This window comes from Ipomoea triloba, chromosome 1, assembly GCF_003576645.1.
Source record: "Ipomoea triloba cultivar NCNSP0323 chromosome 1, ASM357664v1".
Taxonomy (NCBI): Eukaryota; Viridiplantae; Streptophyta; class Magnoliopsida; order Solanales; family Convolvulaceae; genus Ipomoea; species Ipomoea triloba.
Window position 1 is genome coordinate 36,617,986 of NC_044916.1, and position 16,684 is coordinate 36,634,669.

Here is a 16,684-nt window from a genome sequence, read left to right on the forward strand (position 1 = left end):
ATTCCATTTTAGCTTATTCGAATGTACCTCTCCAATTATCCTTTATAACAACTTGACTCCATTGCGACAGCACCATCTTCTTTTATGTTTAATTATTTCGTAAGTACATTATATAATTATATTATATATGAAGATTTATACGCTATCATCCTTGCATTAGAATCAAGATAATATATTTAATTATGAAACAACTCTAACCAAGTTTGTCACTGTTAATTCAATAATCATAATATTATAAGTTCAATCAATTCTCAATAAGAGTAATTTATTGATCTTCTTGTGACAAGTCTATGTTTTCTTAATTTGAATGGATCAATTACCCAATGTATCCCATCGATTAGTGTCTAGTGAATTAGTGACGGACGCTTTGCGGATTTTCTCGTGGCCCAATAATAAGAATAATAATAATAAAATTAACTTCACTAGAGGTCCCTTGTCTTTATTGATAATTTCAAATTTAGTTTCAGATTATATTTTTGTCATTTAATATTTCAGACTATTATTTTTGACACTTTTAGTCATTCTCATGACTTTTTCTATTTTTAGTAAAGATATTTTTGTTTTTTTTCTATTTTTCTTATATATTTTTTTTTTAGTTTCAACTTATCTAATTTGTTTAGGACTTTAGGCAACCTCTAACTTTTAATAATCATATTTTTAATAAAGTTCTTTTTTTTTTTTTGAATAAATATTTATAATAAAGGTATAAACCAATTAAATTGGTTGAAACTGAAACAAAATAAAATTATGAAGAGACAAGATGTCGGGTTGTTATGCCATAGACTCATGTTCACCTTGCAAGGTGGACCTGAGTCTACATTCACACACACTATACTCTACATTCACATACAATATACTCTACATTCACAAATTGTAAACTCCACATTCACGCATTCAAAACTCTATATTCACATGTCCTATACTCTACATTCACAACTTGAGAACTCCACATTCACACATTACAGGGCTACAAGTTGCTAGAACTTCTTAACTCTATTACAGATTCACACATGCATAACTTTACATTCACGATTTCTATACTCCATATTCATAATTTGAAACCTCCACATTCACAGATTTCTGGGCAACTCTACATTCACACAATCATAAATCTACATTCACGATTTATATACTCTACATTCACACTTTAAAACCTCAACATTCACACATTTTTTGGCAACTCTATATTCAGCAATATGTTTACTAATTAAAAAAAAAAGACAAAAACGATAAAAACGACGTAGTTTTGGACCAGGTGGACCTTCCACAACCCCAAGATGTCTTTACTAAAAAAAAAAGAAAGAAATTGACTAAAAATGTCTAATATTGGGCTCGGCAGCAATCTAGGCTGGCCCGATAACGCAGCTTTCGACTCGTTATTTGCCGGTTGGGCCGGTTTTGGGTCGGCTGTAAAGTTTTCACCCAATCCAGAACCTTTGTTAATGGTTAAAAGGTATAATCTTGGTTACGGGTTACCTTTTCCAAATTGCTGAAGTCGACGTCGAGGAGTTAGCGGCAAACGACGAAGATCGAGGAGCCGACGGCGAGGATTTCTGTGAATCTCCTCAAGGTATGCATGGTCTTTTTCCTTGATTTACCAGTTGGAATTTTCACGAGCTGCGGAATTGCGGGGCGTAGTAATAGTAGAAGGAGAAGCGGCCCTAGAGACTATCAGAAATTTGAGGGAGAGAGGAAAGGGAGAAGCAATGGGAAGTAACCAACCGGCGGCACAAATTCCGACGAGCTTCGGCCACGAACTTAGGGCTTGCCTCCGCTGCCGGCTCGTCAAAACCTATGACCAGGTTCGCCTTTTCCGTTTCTCTAAATGTTAATTTCCTTTCATATAACTGTACAAGACGATTGAAGTAAGACAGAGCTAAGGGAAGAGAAATCCTTTGCTATTATTGTTGATGTTCCTTGTTGTTTATTGATATTGACGAAATTGCAGTTCAGAGAGTCTGGATGTGAGAACTGTCCCTTCTTTAAGATGGACGAAGATAATGAGCGTGTTGTTGATTGCACTACACCTAATTTCACTGGGTATCTTTCAAATACTACATTGTTATTTGTATCTTACTTTATTAACCATTGTTTTCAATATAGGCTTAATTCCTTATGGTGCGTCGATGCTATACTCTTTTGCAGGATTATCTCAGTCATGGATCCAAGTAGGAGCTGGGCTGCGCGTTGGCTTCGAATAGGTATCCACTAGCATCCTCAATTCTACTTCTAGAAGCATTATTTTCGGGATTTTTTAAAAAAAGTTTTGCTACTTGAAGGTATTTTAGTATGGATTAATTTGAGACATAGGAGCAAGTTTTAAATTTTCACATTTTTTAGAGCTTTGAAATGTTTTGCAATTCTTTTTTTGTTGAATGAATCTTTCTTGATCAAATCATCAAAGTAGGGACTTGGGACAAATGGAAAATACTAGTGAGACCATGGAAGTGTTACTGTTGAACTATAGTTGCCTATAATCTATAGATGCATGCAATAGCGTGTCTGGGTGGGGGTTTCTGGGAAATTCTGTCTGGGTTTTCAGTAGATGAATTGTAATTCTTAAAGTTATCATGGTTCAGTAAAATGCAATGCATGTCATAAGCTTTGTGCTAACCTTACTAGGTTGAGGATAGCAGCTTTTATTTTACTTTATGTTGGAAATTTAAGAGTTTTGGAACTTGTTTACTGCATCCAAATTACTGAGCTTCTTTTTCTTGGAAGACTGGGCATTTTATTGAGTTAATTAGTAATTGTTTCAACTCTACAGGACGTTTTGTCCCTGGCTGTTACACCCTTGCAGTTTCAGAGGCACTTCCCGAAGATCTGCAGGTGTAGTATGACAAACAGTTTTTACTTGCAACATGTTCTTAGTGTCATAGTAGAATGTGCTTTATTTCAATATATTCTGCTTTGAGTGTCTCAATTTATGAATTTAAGATTTATTTTGGGGATATGCCTAGGTATCCTTTACTTGAGAAGCATTAATTAGTTGAAAGTTGTTTGCCATAACCTTCTCTTTAATTGGTAGAATTTTTATATCATTCAAGTCTTCTTTGGATTATAATAGATGGTATGCTTGGACCAGCTGAAACTTTTTGTTTCCAGTCTGCCATTTTTTGTTATACAAGTGATCTGTTACCAACACAGAAAATACTTATGCATTGTTCCTTTGGATGTTGAATATTCATGTTGCATCTATTGAATTGTTGGCCTTAATAAAACAAATGGTAATAGCAATATGTTATAACAGTTACCATTATCACTTTTATTATGTATATATGAACGAGTAGTTTGGTATAACAACACTGTTCTTAAATCTCTAAGATATTATAGTTTATCTCAAAGGTTCACACATATAATTGAAATATACCCAACCTTTTGAAAACTTTACTTAGTACTTAGTAGACATCTTTTGACAATACTCGAATTCTTTTCTGATTTTGCAGAATCTCTGTGAAGATGAGCGCGTGCCATATGTTCCTCCAAAACGCATTTAAGATAGCCAGCCAGACATTGTCTAACCCATCAAGGATTTTCCCGAGCACATAACAGTGTTGTCTGCTAGTACGTAGTAGTTGAAGGCTGTCAAAATGTGTATTCCTGTTTATTCTCGCTGTGCCCTTGACATTTTCCGGTGTACTTCAACCAAACTGTGAACATGAAATCCTGTAGTTTTCCCCTCCAATCAAGATCGATAATGGATCTGGGCAATTCCCTGTGTTCTGTTTACAATTATTCAGAAATGTTTGTATTATCTGTTATGGCTGACTGCTAACTGTGCTCCATTGCCAACTTGTGTTTTGTCTTCTTCACCACCTTTATGAGTTTTGGTGTGAACATTGCCCTGCACTTCATTACTTAATTAGTGAGTCTAATCATAGACTTGATGACTTGTCCCTGTCTTCCATATCGGTCACTGATGAGAATTTAAGCTAGCTTTTGTACTGTAATTAGGGTTTGAATTTACATGTTCATGCGGGATGATGCATTTAAGCTAACTTTTGTAGTGTAATTAAGATTTGAATTTGTCGTCGCGTGGGATGAGGCAAGAAACTATTACCACATCGAATAATGAAGAAAACAAGAATTGTTTCTTGATAAGATGAAAAAAAACATCTTTTTGAAGAAGCAGCAGAAATTGAAATATATTCACTTAGGGAAAGCACTAAGCACAGTAATTAGTGCTTAATCATGAGAATATCTTTCTCGAGCCCGTTAATCATCTCTTTATCTTCTGTTTTTTTTTTCTTGGGAAGTAGAGATGTAATCAAAGGCAGTCATGCATGCATGAGGATAGATTTCAATTCTCATCTTTTTGGGTATTAAAGGAATAACGCAATCTCAAAAGCGATCCTCTAAAGTGAAACAAGGGAGGTAAAAGTGTTGTGATGTTGCTAATGACAACTTAACTTGCATTTGGTGGGATTAGCCTATCCCATGTGTTCTTGGGTCAAAAAGCCTTTGGGATGTGAAGCTGCATCAAGTACCACTCATCCACATTAATTATTGTTGTACTTGACAAAACCACCAAATTCCATTCCCATCAATTTCCAACATCCACACTACAAAATGGTTTTTATATATACTTGCATTGGATCTACCTACCTTATAAGGCTAATTAAAATCAGCAACTTTTGCTAAGCACCTTGTGCTCAGATGGTATGTAGTGATTCTTTCATATAGGAGGTTAAGAGATCAATCTGTAGTAAAGGTGATATTGATTCTTTGTGCTGTGATAAATTTTTCATACCTTCTTGATCTGAGTCGATCAGTTATGAGCAGTTATACCTACTTGAGATGCTTTGTCAGACAAAAGTTAGAAGAGTAATTTTACTTGGAACACATTTATGTGATGATTGAAAGCAATGTACACATTTGATGTTAATCAGTAGTGTAGACTTTCGCACATACCGAAGATGTGCATGAACTCATTGAGAGCAACCCCTTTCAAATTCTTTGAATGATGTTCCATTAATGTGCAAGATCTATATAGTACGTGGTTTTTGAAAATGGTCCCCATCCTAATTTATTGGTCCAGTCTCACATTCGCGGCCACACTACCTATATGTCATTGTTACATAAATAGTAGTGATTGAAAAAAAGTGAGAGCACAACAGACACAAGAAAAGTTGTACATGTGCCTTACCATGAATTCTTGCTATCATTAAATCCAAAACATTATACTCATTCAAAATTTTATGGCAATGTATGAGTACAATGATTAATTCAAGATAGAATCCACTAATTTATACTTAGCTAATGTATATAAAAAAATTGTGATAAATGTCATTCTAACTATGTTATCACCGTGTAGCTAATATATGTAAAAAATTGTAACACATGTCATTCAAATTTTGTTATCACCACGCACTACAAGAAAATAATAAAATGCTAATAGATTTAACCATAGATTAAATAGCTATAATTTCAGTGTTTTACCAACGAAAATCCATAGGTAAATTAAATACATACGTATTTCAATAATTTACCAAAAATAATAATTTATGTTGATAAATTAGATTTTCTTGAAGTGACGTAGGTAATGTATGTAAAGAATTGTGGCGCACATATCATTCAAACTCCATTAACACTAGGCACTGTAATTTAAAAAAAAAAAAAAAAACCTACAGATTTAACAAGTGATGATTAAATTGCTACAGCTTACCTACTTATGGATTTCAATGTTTTACCAATGAAAATATGTTGGTAAATTAAATAGAAATGAATTTTTCGTTGGTAAATTTAATTTTTCTTACCGTCATAGTTAATGTATGTAAAGAATTGTCATCTATCATTAAAACCTTATTATCACCATGTAAAGAATGTATGTAAAGAAATGTGACACTTCATTCGAGCTCTATTACCACCATGTAGCTAATGCATATAAAGAATTATAAGATATATCATTGAAGTTCTTTTATTGAAATATAAAGAACTGTGACATGTATCATTCAATCTTTGTTATTGCCATATGACTAAGCTAAGTAATGTATTTAAATAACTGTAACATATGTCATTCAGGCTCCATTATAACTTTAAATTGTGATGTAGTGTTTTATTAGATGTTTTGAAGGCCCCATACTCAATTTGAGGCATAATAAAACAAAGTATAATTCAATACTTTAAAATATCATCCAAGACATTCAACTATTCAAAGAAACTACACTTATTAATGATTATCCTCCACCATGCACCATCCATATATCCAAACTCATCATTGTAAATACATACATATGTGTAGTTTCCATCAATATGTGACACAACAAGACTAATTATTGCTAATAAAATGCAATAACCCATCCAATAGTAAAAGGTATGTAAGGGCAATCCCAGATTCCCAGTCAAGCTATTAGCCTGATAATCTCAGGGTTTTAACTTCGACTCCCTCCTGATTTAAGGCTGTCAACTATGGACAATTTTAGACTGATTTACTTGACTACTAGCTGCTGATTTCCCATCACCCAAAAAAAAATAGTAAAATGGTAATTTTTTTTTTTAAAAAAGAGAAAATTAAATTAAAAAGAAGTTTGGGATATGCTTAATCTTGACATTTGAGTTTATCTTCAACTTGAATGGATTTCTTGCAGTGAGCAATGGCAGCTTGAATGGCGGCCTGCAACTCTTCCATGGTGCTGTCGCTTGAAGAAGTAGGGGAAGTTGCGGGCGGTACGAGGAGGCCACTGTTGGTCGGAGATGTTCTCATGGATGCCGGCGCTGAATATTCCCCTCTTTTGCCTCTAATATCTTTCTTGCCCCGCAGGTTTAAGTGGCCGGAATATGAATAAGCTTGCCGGTCGAACTGAAGATTCCCTCTTCTGCTTTGCCGGAAGGATAAGAGCGGTCTCACCATTCTCATGTATCTCTTCACAACCTGAGTTATGTCGAATTTTAGCTTCCTCCCATGTTTTTCCTTCTCTTCTTCCTTGTCTCTTACCTCGTACCCTTTTCTCCATTTGGGCAGCCAGAACAAGGAGAACGACCTGCTGGATTTCGGTTTCTCCTCGGTTCTTTGATTGTTAATGTTGTTTTGATGATGATCGTGGTTGTTTGTTTGGGTGTCGGGGTTTTGTTGTGAGGTTTGGTCTTCTAGTAATTCTTTTATGGGGAGGGTGAAGCTTTCCAGGGAGTTGGTGGAGGAGCGAGGGGAGACGGGGGGGTGGGAGAGGAGGTGGAGGGGGAGGAGGTGGCCGCCGAAGAATATTTCGTCGGCCGGAGTTAAGTCGACGGCGAACGGCGCCGGCGCCGGCGGAGATTTCGTTCTGTCCGGGGCTTTTGCAGACGGTTGGTGGAGCGAAATGGTGAAGGAAAATTCATGCGACGGAGATGACGACGCTGACGGCGGTGACGCGGCGGCGGCATTGCCGGATGTTTGCTCTTCCGCCGGCGCCGCCTTTACTTTGTCGTCTCTGATCTCCTGATGATGCTTCTTGTCCATGACTCAACGATATATACGGTATGGGTTTTTCTCAGATTCTCTTTCTCTTTCAGTGAATTTTTCCTTTGGAAAACAAAATTAAAGGGAAAAACTGAGGGGGGCAGATGCAGAGATAATAATAAGGATATGAGAAGAGAGGAAAAGGGGGAGGGCTGCCAACCTAAAATGTCTTAATAAGCAATATGCAACCTGTTTGCCAGTTATACTTGTGTGGATGAATGGACTCACAAACTCAAGAAAAAAAGAGAGGCATGTGGTGGACAAGTGGTATGTTGACCAGACTTAGATATCCTTGATTCACTTTTTTTAGGTGAGCTATCAGCAAAACAAAATTATCTAACTTTCTTTTAGATTGATCGACCATGAACAAATCATTTTTTTTCGGTGAACTGTCAGCGAAACAAAAGTATCAACTTTTTTTTTTTTGCAAATTAGTTGACCAGTTGAGTTATATTGTTTAAGCTTATATATATTTCTTTCTTTTATGAATGTCTTGATGAGGACTGTGGAAGTGGATCCCCTTTGAATGAATAGCAAAGGATACTGATCTGGCAGTACAGAATCTAAAGATATGTGGTACCAAAATCTACCCTGCAGGCTAAGTAAACTTTGTGGGAATAAAATAATAATAAGTACTGTTTTTTTTTTACTTGCAGTAGTTCATTTTTGTAAAATGATTCCTCCATACGGATAGGAAGTATTTGTACCGTAAAAGGGCAAGGTCAATAAGTCATGCTCAAATTCACATAAAATTGTCCTACACCTATCTCAAGAAGAATCTTTGATTACACAATTAGGACATTTGACATAAGATTATGTGGTTCTTTTGTCTTGTCCCCTTTTGCACCTATCACTTTGGGTATAGTATTTAGTATTTAATTAAACTCCACATTATAACCTACACTTACGTGATCGAGTTGACATTTGAATCACTGTCTCGATATTAATAACAACACAGTTGTTTCTCAACTTTTCGGTAATATTTATCCGGTTATTCTTCTGAGAGCTTACTGATAGGGAATTTTTTCCGGGGTAGGTAAGCTTGTACCTACTACATACCTGCTCGGTATCCAGTCAAGTTACTGAAAGAAATTATTCCCGACCATAACCGATTAATCGGCCTTAGAGCTAACCGAACCGACCTAAGCTGGCGGTACGAGCAAAGGCTTAGCAGCCAATAGTTTTCGCCAGCCTGAAACATCAGCCCCAACCATCTTAGATTGGAGTGAGCTATCCGGCCTTCTCCACTTAAAAAGTTAAGCCTTTTTCCCTTTGTTCAACCCATTTGACCCACGGCCACTTTTCTCAATTCAAGCTCAACAGCTTAAACCAACAAGCATATATACGATTAAAGGGTTCACATACGATCTGACCTTACTATTTATACGTATTTGCCGGAGCGACAATATTTACCACCACATCAAGAACGATATAGAGAAGTTACAAGACAAAATGGTTTGGTTAAGAACTTAAGATGCTCGATCCGTGAGGGGATTTATTCCTCCCTACAAAACGAATTAGGTAGCATAGTTACTTCAAATAGATACGACTGGATATTGGTGTTGGTAACTATAATAATGAGTATAAAAATGCAAATAATTCATTGATCACAGCTTGCAGAATATCATATCCCCACCATACTGCATGATGGCTCTGCGAGGACAAAAGAGAATTGGGTACACTGAATGGGATGGATAGGGATCTAGATGGAGCTAAACCCTGTATAAACCTTAGGGACAGGAAGAATATATGAGCTTCAAGTTCGACATTTTCAAGATTTTGGTGAGACAGTAGCTTTGCCACTGAGACGAAGAGAACAAACAGAAAGGGAGAATGAAAGGGGGGACTGCCTGGCTGCTATTTGGTCCTGTTTTAGATGGCAAACCGGACCAAATTAGTTTAATTATTGATTTAGCAACTATAAAGTTATCAGCTTGACTTTTAACAGTTTGAGCTGGTCAGTTATGGAACAAAAACTTAAACTGGTTTATTTCACTGTGGTCATTTGTCAACCAGAATAACAAAACCAGATTTATCCAGTACATAATCTTGAGCAGTGACTATGTGTTTCTGAATATGTTGTTTTGGTACATGCATTTTACAGTTTGGTAAGATGGTGGGGCCACACACCCGTGTACAAGGTGGTCCAAAGAACAGAGAAATTTTGTTTACGTAGTCAAGGTCAGCATCTTACATCTCAATCATGGAGGTATTAATTATTTTTATTTTGGTGGACAGTGGACAGCCTCATTTTCTCCACTCAAAATCCAATATATGTTTTGTATAAAGATAAGAGATGGAGGGGGGGAGGGAGGAGGGGAAGATTTGCCCAATTCCCAGCTTTTCTTTTTCTTGTTTGTCCTGTACCATGTTGCTTGTTGGCTTTCTTGCCTCTCCATCCTATGAATGATTATTCCTTTGCGTGTTTAAACTCAAGTGAAAGAAAGAGGTTTGACCGTTCACAGGTCCTGAAAGAGACCTGATCAGACTCGACTAGATTAGTTTTATCTTGTGAAAAGCATGTATCAGACCTGATCAGACTCGACTAGATTAGTTTTATCTTGTGAAAAGCATGTGTCAGTAGAATATGAAAGCAGTGGCAGAAAGCAGAAAAGAGAGGGGATTTCCCACCAAGGATTTTTGCTGTATGACTGTGAAGCATTTGTTTCTATACCATGTTTATGTCCCCACGCCTCAATCCCCACAAACCCACAAACAAAGACTTGGAAACTGACATGGCTTTTTGGGTTATCTGCCATGGCTTTTAATCAATCAATGAAGCTCAAGTTCACACAAAGATGGAAGTATTTACAAGACAGCAATCAATCAATCAGACTGGTAGGTGTTTCATAGAGATACAGAGACCATTGTCTGTCTGCCTTTGGCAGAAAGGAACTCTCAGTTGTGGATTCAATCTTTTCTTGTTCTGTTCTTTTTCAAGCCTGGGAATGAAGGAACAAATCAATGCTACAAGAACGAATACAATAATCGCGATGATCGGCTAGTTTCTCCCCGTCGGATGAGTGGGAAAAAAAATAATTGAAAAATCCTAAAACAGCTTCCTAGATAACAATGTTACACTGAAATATGTTTCTCTCACTCACTCACTATTAACCCTACACGAATACTATTGATGCTGCTGGTTGTGATGTAATTACCTCTCGTGTTTCTTGCTATGCAGTATTCTCCACGACCATGAGGCTTCAAATGGAGAATAGGAAGAACTCCACGAGAGAAACAATTGTTAGAATGTAGCCCAGCTATGTACTACGCAAACACTGCTTCTTTTTACCTAAAGGAGACATAAACAAATGTAGTGATGCTTGTATCTCAGGTATGTCACAAGAAGCATCGACACTCGTTCCTTCACTGAAGAGGGTAGGGAATTTGGTCAGTGCGTGAAGTAGACCTTCCCCAATAACAATAAGCCATGAATCAATTGTTAGTGACTGATCGTGTGAATAGTTTGTATGCGAGGATAACTAGTCGCTTCCACTACTGTATCTGCCATCTGGAAATGGTCCAAGAATGCAAGCAATGAGTTTTGTGGTGTAGGGGTTTACCATGACAATAAGGAAGAGAGAGAGAGAGAGAGAGAGAGAAGGTCTCACCTCCATAAAGTCGTTTCCCTTCCATGGCTTCTCTCTTCTCTTGGCAGCTCGAGCAAAGAAAAGGGCCATCCCATGGCCGTGGCTTTCTTGAATCTGCTGATCCAGCATGTACCGAAATACCTTCTCCAGGTTTTATCTCCACTTGACACACAGCACACACGAACAGCTTAAACATATTACAAATTGGGTACCTTGTATCCAACCTGTAATCCATGAAAACATAGAAAACGAATAAATTCTCTGCCTGAGTCCCATATGAGGTTAGATGCACAATCTGAGAGTCTCTCTTTACACTGGATGCATAAGTAAACTTAAGAACATTGCGTTCACACCTTTCTGCAAGTGACGCTGATCCTTCCTCAAATAGTTCCTCGACCCCATCTGATTCGCAATAATCTTTCTCTGCATTGGAAGAAGATTCAGAAATCTTTTTGCGAAACATAGCCTTAAATACTCCTTTTCCCGTCTTTTTGTGCTGTGGCCGGGGAGGGTTTGGCTTCTCTGGGGGTTGTATATCAATCACAATGCATGTTGTGTCGTCTCGGAGACCTTTTGGTTGTATGGCTTCCTTCAAAATTGGAGGAACGGGCACAAGTTAAACACTAAGCAAATTATCAAGTAAATAGTCAAACAGTCGAAGATAAACATACTTTAACAATTTGTGAAGCTGCAGCATCTGGTTGCATTCCACGGCAACATTCAAAAGCTGTTTCTGCAGTTACTGCATCCCAGACACCATCACTCGCTATAATAAGCCTGCCACCAGCTGAGGAAAGCTGCAGACATAATAATTTTTAAAAAAAATTAAAAAAAAATCAGTACAAATAGCATTCTTGAAGGTGAAAGGAGAAAACACGTCAGATTCACTTATACGAGCAACAAATAGAAAACAAACCTTTACTTGCTTTACATAAGGGACGGGAACTATGTACTCGCCAACATCCATATCTCCGATGGATCTTGAGAGGCATAACCCACCAGGCCAACACCTCAAAGGACCAATCTGAAATGAAAGCAATTAGCAAATGCTGGTAAGACCCGTGCACAACAACTCAACAAGTACTCTCACCTCAAAATTGCTAAAATAGACTAAAACAATTAGACAAAATTGGAGGGAGTTGGAGAGTGAGTTATTAATTTGGAGTAGGAAATATACCTCCGTTCCACCACCAGTGTTAAGCCGGCCAACCTCTCCACCACTTGCTGTAATGCGTTTCCTCCTATTTAATTAAAGATATGGGATTAAAACAATATTCTATGAGCGGAAGCAATATTATGCATCAGATAGGATGGCATTTCTTACTCCTCTACATTGCATTCAAGTCGGTGATCTGCTGATAGATAATATATTTCCCCTTCGGCAGATTCAAGAACACATCGAGAATCACCAACTGAGGCAACTGTTACAACCCATCCCTCAATTATAACAAATGTGACTGTCGTGCCAGAAGTTTGCACTGAAATATAGCACAATAATATATAAGAATTAGTATGGACACTATTACAGAAACTGTGTAGTTCAGACAGATTTGTTTTATGCGGGTGAGCTTTCAACAGATAACAGTAGCCAACAATATTTGATACTACAATTGCTAAGTTAATTTGTCCACTTGGCACAAGCTCAATATTTCTATTTCTATTCTTATTAAACCAAAGTATATGTCAGGGTTACATCATCCCTAAGATCCCAATAGGAAGTATATTAGGTCAAATTAGACAAGAAATTGACAATAGTAAAGAGGAGTGAAGTAGGTCATTAGCTACCCTCAAACGCATTTTGTGATGTATCTACTCCAAGTGCTGAACACACAAGTGTACTTTCAGACATCTTATTTTTCGTAGCATACTTACTACTTAAAGCTTTGTCGTTTTATTGGTGTTTCTATTATTTGTTGATTCATTTAGAAGATTCTCAGGTGGTTCAGAACAGTAGTCCTTAATCATGACAAGTTCAAAGGAAATCAGTCCTCTCTACCACAACGCCTTCAACCATGACGGCCAGTTTTACATATCCAACTACAATGTTAATGCAATAGACCTAACCTATTACCTCTTTCTTGGAAATCTTTATCTGTTTTCACAAACCCAGCAACTAAAGCCCTTGGCAAAGCAGAAACCCATTCATCTCTGTTGAGGTCTGGTGGAATTGCACTCAAAATGTTATTCAAGAGTTGTTCTTTGGAGTATATAGCAGCTGCAGACCCATTATGCCCATCAAACAACTGCAAAAGTAGTGAAAAAATGCATCAAAGAAATGGGGTTGCCAATATCCTCCACTTTGCTGAAACATAAGATGTAGATTACAGATATATATGTGTGTTGTGTGCTTAAGAAGAAACTTTTAATAACAATGGATTTGTGCAAAGCTAAGGAAAACTTGGCAAGTACATATTTTTTTAAAAACTGCAGAATTTCCTTTCACAAAAGGATAGAATTCACAGGAAAAAGAAAACCCTGAAAGAACTACAGCTCAAAATCCAAAGATGAGCTGTTAAGCCTAATATATGAATTCCAAATGCATCCAAAAAAGCAATAAATAAGAAATAATTTTATTAAAAAAAAATGATTAATCACAGCACCAACTCTGATGAACAATAACTAGGTTTGTAGGTATAACATGCATTGACTCCTGTTGAAAAAGGAATAACAAATTTTGTCCTTATTTCCTTCCCATTTTGGGGTGGAAAATCTTTGATAGGATGGGGGGAATATTTTCTCCCCCACTTTCCTCCCATTTTCTTTCCACTCCATAACTCCATTTGCATCTTATCCAAACAACATAACTTGAAAACTATCACCCCATTTTCTATCTCCCAATCAGATCAGGTAAAATTCGAGGTCCTACTCCATCATTCTCATGTGAAAATTTTTATTTGGCCTCGCTATACCCTGCAGCCTAACATATCATCATGTGATTTTATACAAAAACTTTATCTTTTCTTTCTGCAAATGACTATAAGAACTCTTTTCCTTCTAGATCACCCATTGCACATAAAGGTATCAAATAAAACTTCAAGAAGTCATTAAGTCAAAGGCAGAATGATCACATCCCTGAGGAGTTTAATTGAATGAACCTTGTATAATCTAGAACACAATGTGCACAGATAAAACCACAATAATCTAGAAACATGTAAAAGGAGCATGATAAGCATACCCCGAAAACCGAATAGGTGGTGACCCCATCTCCCAGAATCCTCTGGCATTCAGTCTTGAGAAGAGTAAAGTCTTCTCCTTTCTTGCTCTGGCTGGCTTGGCCATGAAAAATCTCCGGCTTTTCAACCTTCTCAGAGGCTAATTCACGCTTCAACAACACAGACAATGGGACCGTCTGATGCTGACCTTTCGACAACATACTTCGGTCCCCTTCAAATCAATTAGAAAATCCAAACTTTTTTCTCCAGAAATTTCACCCCAGAATTTAATCTCCCAACTATGTTTAGCTTGATTCAGAAATCACAAACCCAATGCCAACCTGTGAGACATACAGACAAAGAAAACACCCGTATAAACAATGCTGGCAACTGGCAAAACACTAATCTTGCATGATATTCGTTAAACTAAACAATCACATGACACCAAGACTAAAAATGACAACTTTATCAACAGTCAACGAAAAATCATCCCAATTCAACAAGATCTCTTCGGAAACAACAGTATCTGAGAATCTGAGATTCTATAGAGCACCTAAACTATAGTACCCAGAACTTCAAGAAAATGGGGGGTCGGAAAAACACGATATTGGCACGCGAGATCGATCAAAGCACTAGAAAATTTGCAGAAAATTAACAAAAGTAGAAACACGTACGAGACTTTTTGGTGGTAAAAACAAGAAAATGGTGAAAACAAGTCGCAGTTATCAAGAAGAGGAAGAAGAAGACGCGGATCCCAGCGTCTGAACAAATTCCATTGTTGTTGCTGTTGTTGTTCTGTGCTGCGCTGGACACTGCGAGGGAGAGAGAGAAGGTGCTGAGAGGCGTAAATGGAGAAATTCTGCGATGGGGTTTTTGGTTTTGGTTTAATTTTTATGAATTTTGGTATTAAGCGTAGTTATATACAATATAGTAAGTCCATATTGTTGTTTTGAACACATGTGCTGACATGTCCAACTGGTCCATTCGGCGTTAAACAAAAGCTGGAATATGTGAGCTGTTCCTTAACTTATCGTGCGCCTCCCCTGCTACTTTGCGCTTCTTGATCATCTTCCCTAATTATTACTCCTTTCTTACCATTTAAAAGAAACACATATTGGTAGTCACCCTAATTTTCATCAAAATACATATTAATTTTTTCATACCATACATATTTTTTATGAAGTATATTGAGGTGAAGTTTGAATATGCAATTAAAACGAAGATAATGGAGTGTGTTCATTCGTAACTAATGCGATTATATTGTGATTTGAGAAACAAGTACAACTATGAGCTGCATGGTTGCACGAGGCCAAGCGTTACAACAGGTAGCAACGCTTGAATGATCAATCAAAAACGCATTGTTTTGGCATGGGGAGGGAGGGAGGCAATTGAGTCATTAATTAGCCGTCAAAGCTAACAACGTGAGAGTTACGCATGAAAATTACATGATGTCACAGACGAAAGAACATATTCATTGACAAACAGGGCAGCACAAAGCATCACTTATTCATCTATATAGATTACAAGATTGTAATAAGGAATTAGGGTGTTTTTTCAAAAAGTTAATGCATAACACTTCGAGTATTAAGACATAATATACTTTTGAAGAACGCGTCAAGACATATAATATTACTTGACGGGCATCCTAGTAGAACTTTTGATAGAAATGATGGGTTTTAACTACTCCGTATTTGTTGGAATTGAAGTATATACGCAAATAAGTATACGGTACACGCAAGAAGTTTCACGTTAACATGAAACATTAGCGTATGTAATCATACGTAATTAGAGTCGTCTTTATTATCCGCAATTTGTCGATGATTAATGACTTTATACATGTGTAAGCACGAAAAGGGGTCATGAAAGTGGGTCCTAATTGCAACCCATTTTAGTATATATCACCAAGGCCGACTTGAGTCGGCCAATTGCAATTTGCAAGCTAAGTGGTGGAATGGGCACTGTGTCGCAGAAGACAAAACTTGGAAGCACGCCAAGCAGGGATTAGGTATTATGTATTATATATGTAATTTGTATGGGACAATATGTGGATGAAATGGTCAATGAAAACACCCCTTCCCAAATCTCTTTGAAACATTAAATATTTGTATAAACGTTGAGTTGTTCAAACAGGTTTTAAATTGATAATTCAACTCAAATTTGAATTTAAAACTACGTGAATTTTTATACGATGTATTATAATTTGTTAATTAAGGAACACGAGTATTACACAAGAAGTCTATAATCTATGTTTTGTTTGCTGGTCAGATTAATTTTTTCATGGTCTTCAAACTCTCGACCTATCTTAAGATATAATAGCGTACGATCACTTCTACCAACCAAGCTGGTTTTATCTTTCTTTGATTGCTAAATGAAGTCATAATTTTTACATTAAGGGGATCATAGATACCAGAAGAAAAGGATGGGATGAAGTAATGAAGAGAGAGAGAGAGAGATGCCGCGTGAGACAGATCAAATTCGCGCCACAATTGAAGGAAACGCGGAAGAGT

At 37.0% G+C, this 16,684-nt stretch overlaps 3 protein-coding genes across 3 annotated transcripts; 1 reads left to right on the forward strand and 2 right to left on the reverse strand.

The window, feature by feature from the left end:
- Window positions 1–1,471: 1,471 nt before the first annotated feature.
- On the forward strand, window positions 1,472–3,890 carry LOC116022844 (transcription elongation factor SPT4 homolog 2-like). The gene is made up of 5 exons (XM_031263733.1): window positions 1,472–1,802; window positions 1,949–2,040; window positions 2,146–2,201; window positions 2,768–2,829; window positions 3,447–3,890. The coding sequence occupies exons 1-5, from the start codon at window positions 1,707–1,709 to the stop codon at window positions 3,495–3,497; spliced, it is 357 nt and encodes a 118-aa protein (XP_031119593.1). The 5' UTR covers window positions 1,472–1,706; the 3' UTR covers window positions 3,498–3,890.
- A 2,260-nt stretch (window positions 3,891–6,150) lies between these two features.
- On the reverse strand, window positions 6,151–7,749 carry LOC116022655 (BRI1 kinase inhibitor 1-like). The gene has a single exon (XM_031263447.1). It carries the CDS (start codon window positions 7,433–7,435, stop codon window positions 6,539–6,541), a length of 897 nt encoding a protein of 298 aa, XP_031119307.1. The 5' UTR covers window positions 7,436–7,749; the 3' UTR covers window positions 6,151–6,538.
- Window positions 7,750–10,222: 2,473 nt separating this feature from the next.
- LOC116022401 (probable protein phosphatase 2C 12) lies at window positions 10,223–15,075 on the reverse strand. Its single transcript, XM_031263125.1, has 10 exons — window positions 14,852–15,075; window positions 14,201–14,518; window positions 13,097–13,268; window positions 12,350–12,503; window positions 12,203–12,266; window positions 11,942–12,049; window positions 11,697–11,822; window positions 11,379–11,614; window positions 11,047–11,249; window positions 10,223–10,946 (listed from the first exon to the last, which is right to left on the reverse strand). The coding sequence occupies exons 2-10, from the start codon at window positions 14,396–14,398 to the stop codon at window positions 10,918–10,920; spliced, it is 1,290 nt and encodes a 429-aa protein (XP_031118985.1). The 5' UTR covers window positions 14,399–14,518; window positions 14,852–15,075; the 3' UTR covers window positions 10,223–10,917.
- Window positions 15,076–16,684: the final 1,609 nt, after the last annotated feature.

Coding starts and splice junctions, on each gene's coding strand:
- LOC116022401 (XM_031263125.1), bottom strand. CDS start 14,398: ATGTTGTCGAAAGGTCAGCATCAGACGGTCCCATTGTCTGTGTTGTTG. Junction 11,823..11,941: donor CTTATGTAAAGCAAGTAAAG/GTTTGTTTTCTA, acceptor TTATGTCTGCAG/CTTTCCTCAGCTGGTGGCAG. Junction 10,947..11,046: donor AGGGAAACGACTTTATGGAG/GTGAGACCTTCT, acceptor GACCATTTCCAG/ATGGCAGATACAGTAGTGGA.
- LOC116022655 (XM_031263447.1), bottom strand. CDS start 7,435: ATGGACAAGAAGCATCATCAGGAGATCAGAGACGACAAAGTAAAGGCG.
- LOC116022844 (XM_031263733.1), top strand. CDS start 1,707: ATGGGAAGTAACCAACCGGCGGCACAAATTCCGACGAGCTTCGGCCAC. Junction 1,803..1,948: donor TCGTCAAAACCTATGACCAG/GTTCGCCTTTTC, acceptor ACGAAATTGCAG/TTCAGAGAGTCTGGATGTGA. Junction 2,830..3,446: donor CACTTCCCGAAGATCTGCAG/GTGTAGTATGAC, acceptor CTGATTTTGCAG/AATCTCTGTGAAGATGAGCG.